General features: G+C 36.6%; 1 protein-coding gene across 3 annotated transcripts in view; it reads right to left on the bottom strand.

Annotated features, from left to right (window-relative positions):
- The window catches only part of MAP3K7 (mitogen-activated protein kinase kinase kinase 7), a 69,912-nt gene that overhangs the window by 49,115 nt on the left and 14,797 nt on the right, over nucleotides 1–6,000 (bottom strand). For all 3 annotated transcript variants that reach the window (XR_003681529.2, XM_007126228.3, XM_007126229.4), the window contains exons 3-5: nucleotides 4,742–4,807; nucleotides 4,199–4,244; nucleotides 2,909–3,047 (exon numbers count right to left, since the gene is read on the bottom strand). Coding sequence is in view for 2 of the 3 variants with exons in the window: in XM_007126228.3 (XP_007126290.1) it covers nucleotides 2,909–3,047; nucleotides 4,199–4,244; nucleotides 4,742–4,807 (251 nt within the window). In the remaining variant the exon portion in view is untranslated. The remainder of the gene's footprint in view (nucleotides 1–2,908; nucleotides 3,048–4,198; nucleotides 4,245–4,741; nucleotides 4,808–6,000) is intronic.

Below are 6,000 nucleotides of genomic sequence, written 5' to 3'. Positions count from 1 at the left end.
GGACCGGGGCATGAACCCGTGTCCCCTGCATTGGCAGGCGGACTCTCAACCACTGCGCCATGTCCTTATTTTGAAGATGTTTCTAAAAATGTTCAATCCTAAAACCATTTTTATGTTTAGAGTATGTGTGTGTGGTAAGAGTATAACCCTATCATGATTAAAATGACCCAATAAAAGATTTCCAGAAAATTTTCTGAACTTAAGATTCCAACTCTTCTAGGTGCTATATTATGCAAATATAATCACCAAGTAGCATACTCTTATTCAGGTTTTCCTTTTGATGACAAACAGAAATAAAGATGGGTAATATAATTTGCATCATCACATTGTAGTAATATTCAACATCGGGTTGGGGATTCATTATAATTACAGTTAATAAATTCTTTGTATATAATTTTGTTACAAAATTCTAACTGGAGAGATTACTTAGAAAGTTAGTTTTCTTTTAGTCCAACATGACTAAGATAAGCCAAATAAACTACTATTCACATCTCCATAATGCTACAAATACTTCTATGATAATTTAAGTGGAAAGAATGTTAAATGCAAATTACATACACTTCAACAAACAAAAAATTTTTCCTTGTGTCATTGTTGTTAAGCTCTTACTACTTTTTTTTTTTTTTTTTTCTTTTTTTTTTTTTTGTGGTATGCGGGCCTCCCTCTGTTGTGGCCTCTCCCGTCGCGGGGCACAGGCTCCGGACGCGCAGGCCCAGCGGCCACGGCTCACGGGCCCAGCCGCTCCGCGGCATGTGGGATCCTCCCAGACCGGGGCGCGAACCCGGTTCTCCTGCATCGGCAGGCGGACGCGCAACCACTGCGCCACCAGGAAAGCCCCAGCTCTTACTACTTTTAACCCAAGATAAGAATTGTAACTGACTTCCTTGTTTCATCCTGGTACATTCAAAATATCACAATAATTTTTCTGAATGACTTTTATATTATTATTGCTACAATTAGTACTCCTTTACTCATAAGACTTTGGATGAACTTGCAAAAGATAAATAAAACAGGGGCACTAGTGTAAGTTGATACCGTATAAAACACCTAACCACATCATCAGGTCCCTTCTTTATATGCCATTCTGAGGAACTCTTCCTGACCACAGAATCAAAAGGTTTTCCAGTGACAATAAGATACAGTACATGTATTTGTATATACAATTATATATGAAAGCACAGTCATTCCAAAGAATTTCCTTTTCCCCAGTACATTCTGAAAAATCAATTCTAATTCTAAAGCCCAATTTGTATGCTGGGTGACCCACAGGAAATGTGTAACACTACAGGATGAGTCCAACCATAAGGATGCCCAAGAGAAATGAATGACCTAGACAGACCAGACCTCTTCTAAATATGTTAATGGTATTTATTAGCAAAAGGAGAGTCCCCATCTGTAGATGATTTTGGTAGGACGTATCTGGTCTGTCTAAATACGTTGGTTAAATAAACCTAACATTTATGGATTTATGGGGTATGGTTGGATGGAGAACGGAGGTAGCTGTTTAAGCTGTGTAATTATGCAACATAAGAGATGTTAAAAAACTAAAATAACTTTTTTGTGAGATATTTTAAAGTATATTGTTTAATAACTCATCAGTTATTCCAAAGCCAAAAAGGCTCTAATGCAGACGGGTGACTTTCGGGAGTTGCATCTAATGGTTTCTGGCTCCTCCAGGAAAAGGATGCTTTGTCTGTGCCTGATACTTGCCTGTGTCCTTTAAATCAGCCAATTTGTTGCTGGATAAGAGCTATGATTTTCATGAGTTTGCTTTGATAATTCAACTCTTTTAAATGGCGGGGGAAGGGAGGGTATGGAGGACACAATCTCCAAAACTAGGGAAAAAAAAGTGCTTTCTTCTTTACTAGCCAAGACAGGTTAGCTGCAACAACAACCTCTGGAGTCAAGTTAAAAAAATAAAAGTATCACAAATCTAGGGCTTAAACATTATTTGACCAGGGACCTGGGGAAAGGGAAATCAGTTTAAGCTTGGAGGTGGAAATAAGGTACACTAGCGAGAACAGTGATTCCAAGAGTTGAAACCTATGTAGAGTGCATCAGATTAGATAGGAGAGTGAGAAGTTACACCTAGAAGGGATGCTTTAATGCTTTAAACCAGCATCAAGAGAATGGAATACTTGAGACTGATTTCCTAGGGGATACCTCCTATCTGAGGACTGATGTGGTGGCCAGGGGTAGAGGGGAAAGAGCATATGGGGACTTTCTACTTTCTCACAGGTGGAGAAGAAGAAAAAAGTTAGAGAGAAATGGGGACGAAAATATGTATGTTTTCTTTAATTGTGTACCCACAGAAACAAAATATCCACAAAGTTTTAGCCTTTAAAAATACTTATGTAGGGAATTTTGAAGTTCTTTCAAAGTCCCAGAATCCTCAATATGGAGAAATCCAGAATAGTTTCAATTTCTACTCAGATGTGCCAGCAATGCCCTTTGCCTTCCTCTGAAAAGGCAAATAATAACCACTCTGTATATTTCTGTGTAATGTCGACATTGTGCTTATTAGGGATAGAGTGGGGAACAAGACAGACTTGTCTCTGCTCACATGGAACTAACTATTTAGGGAAAACAATACATACTGTGGGCACAAAATAGGACTTACAGACTAACAGATTCTAGAATTACACTAATCTAAGGTAGAAGTTATTAAAAATAAAAATTCAACTAAAATAAAAACCCCACTAAAGACAACATTCTAAAATGCAAGCTTAGATAAATGACTAAATGATGAAGGTGAGTTAAAAGTAAACAATCTTAAAAAAATAAAAAACAAACATTCTTGAGCAAGCCAAAAGGGATGAGAGAAGAAAAACTGCTGTGCAACGACCAGCTTAAATTAGGGAGTGGGTAGGGAATGGCAAGAGAGAGACACCACATTATTAAAACTTACTTTGGTGGTTTCAGGTCCCTGTGAATTAGAGCTTTGGGTTGCATGCTATGAAGATAAGCCACTCCTTGGGAACACTGTAAACACCAACTCATTGCGTGGGCAGCAGTGTAATATGGCAATGGTTCAGCACCATGCAGCACTGCAAAAGAAAGGCACAAACTAAAAAGAACTTTATTGCATATAACAAAAGACACAAGGTGAATGCAAGCACTATCAGAACACACGACTGCGTACTTTCCTACACATGCTCCCATCGGTCCTGCTTTTCATTCTTTTCCGAATAAAAAGATGGAAATAGTTAATGATTTCAAATGGATAACTACCACATAAGTACCTAACATTTAATAGGATTCCATTAACTGTTATACATACATTCAAGTAAAATTAATATACATTACCACGTTTTTTCATATTGACAGATGCAGTCTTTCACACAATAATATAAATTATAAGCAATGTGATGACATACTACTATAAGAGAGATACAGAGAAATACTACGGAAGGAAACAATGTGCATCAAGATGTTTACAATTATGCTTTCTATAATAGCTAAAAACTAGAAATAGTTCAACCAAATAAAACACAGGAGTATCAGATAGCCATTAACAATGATGACCACATGAGCAGTAAATATAAGTTAAAGGTGATATAAAATAATGTTAATTTAAAAAATAAAATGCTATAATTTATTTTATATAAATAGTGTGACAAGAGACTATTTATATATATGTTTGGTGTTTCTTACAGTGAAAGGGTTAGCTCTGTTCTATAAAGGCAACTAAACGATACAGTTTCCTTTCATTGTTATCAAAATGACATATATACACTAACATGTATAAAATAGAAAACTAATAAAAACCTGCTGTATTTTTAAAAAATGTACCGTGAAGTGAGTTTTCACAATTTTATTTTTGGGGATAAAAGCAAAATAAAGCAGAATAAGGATGTGTGGTTAAAGAGTTCTAAAAGAGGAGACTGAAACCTAAGAGAGGGCAAAAAGAAAAAAATAAAAGTATGAAGATATTTTAAAATCTATTTAAAAAGCAAGTTTGACTTTACTTAAATGCTTTTAATATTATGCAGAGTACCATCAATTTAAAAGACTGATATCCTTAGACTTCTAAATTTCACATACTAATGTTGTAGCATCTTGTCTTTTCATTTTTTAATTACCTCCTTTTGGGACTCTGAGGATAAACTGTGAAGAACATTAAGTAACTTACAGTTTATATTAAAAGCTTGTCAATTATTTCACTCTACTAGATAAAGACAGGTCTAATGACACTCACCATTATACAAGGAGCCCCCTTCAGCATATTCCATCACAAGACACACCTAAAAGGAAACATATGCCAGAATAATTAACCACAGAGCTATAGCATCTTAGGGAACTTGAGAGATAACTTAGTTCAACCTTTGATTTTAAAAATGCATTAAAAATCATTCTTTTGTCCCCTACTATGTGAATAGTGCTAGAGGAAATAAAAGGTATCTATGATCTAAGACCTTGTCTTCTAGGGGACCACTGTCTAACAGTGGAGATGTATACAAAAACATAATCACGAGATCTTTGGTGACTTTTTCCAGTGCAAATGAACAAGTGCTGTCACAGGATATTGTAAGCCTCCTAAGAAGATGAGGTGACTGGATTAGACCACCTAAGACAACTATTCCCTTATATTGTGTTGCTAACAGATTAGAAACACATACAGAACAATTTTTTTTTTTGAAATAATATGACAGATCAAAATAGTTTCATAAACTACACAGCTGCACGTATCTCCCACGTCATTTCTTATAGACAGAGTATAATGAAAAAGTGACAAACTTACTGGATTCAAGCAGGCTCCATATAGCTTTACAATGTTAGGATGGTTCACACGGGATAACTGCCGAAGCTGTAATAAATTAAGGTTTCTTTTAAAAAGTGCTAACTTTTAACGAAGTGATCTCACGGTATCATTCAAATCTTAACATTGTACAAAACATTAGTGTAATCAATCAGCAATCACTGTTTCCTATGTAGCAGGCACTGTGGTCCTAAGTGCCTGCCCAGAACGGCACAGAATCCCTGCCCAGACCTCTCACAGTTTAGTTGGGGGAGAGACATGTACACAAATAATTAAAGCAAGGTGCCAAGTGCTATGACAGGAGTTATATACAAGGCATAACTACAAATTAGAAGAAGAAATTAACTTTGCCAAGAAATGTTAGGATGCCATCCCCGAGATGGCACTGAACTGAGTTATCCAAACCAGAAGAAGCCATATCATCAACATCATCATCTTCAAAGGTGATGGCTGAATGAATAGCCAACCTACTCTACGCCGGGCACTGGTGGGCACTTTACAGATATTGTACAGTCCTCACAACTTTGCAAGGTAGGTATTATCATTTTCATTTTAAAGATGAGGTACCTTTAAGATAAGGCTCAGAGAAGGTTAAATGAGCTGCTAAATACCCTAGAGTTAGGAAACAGTACAGCCAGGGTTTGAACTTTGGTCTGACTTAAAATCTGCATTCTCTTCCCTCCATCTTCCATCTCTTGAGTTAACTCCCTCTTCTCCATTCCCACTACCACTGCCTTAGCAATTTCAACTTGAACCACTGTAGTAATTACTACAGCCTTCTCCTAACTGGTCTCCTTACTTCCAGTTTTATCCAATCCAATCCAATGATTCATATGGAGATCAGTGAGGGGTTTGGCTGTACTCATTTCCCTTTCTCTACATCTCAAATTTCTATTAACATATCCCCCCAAACTGCTCCTTGCTCTCTCTTCTTTTTCTTCTCCCCCTTTTCTGCTTCTCCCCTTCTTCTTCCTTTCCTTCTCTACTACCTACATTATACTGCTGGCTCATATGAAGTCCACCAAGGTAAACCTTTTTACTACATGCTACTTAGAAAGCTGTATTTTTCTACAGCCAACATTTGTAGATTTTCAGTCCTAATAGAATTAGTATCACTATTTATTTCATCTCGTTAAGATTCACTACTGAGCTTCAGATAGCAGATTATTCAAGCATTTATTCCTGTTCCCTCCTCAAATACCACTAAGAGGGTAAAGGTACTTTTTTCAAGGCATAAACTC

This window comes from Physeter macrocephalus, chromosome 10 (assembly GCF_002837175.3).
Source record: "Physeter macrocephalus isolate SW-GA chromosome 10, ASM283717v5, whole genome shotgun sequence".
NCBI classification, from domain to species: Eukaryota; Metazoa; Chordata; class Mammalia; order Artiodactyla; family Physeteridae; genus Physeter; species Physeter macrocephalus.
This window is presented reverse-complemented; position numbering and strand designations above follow the sequence as displayed.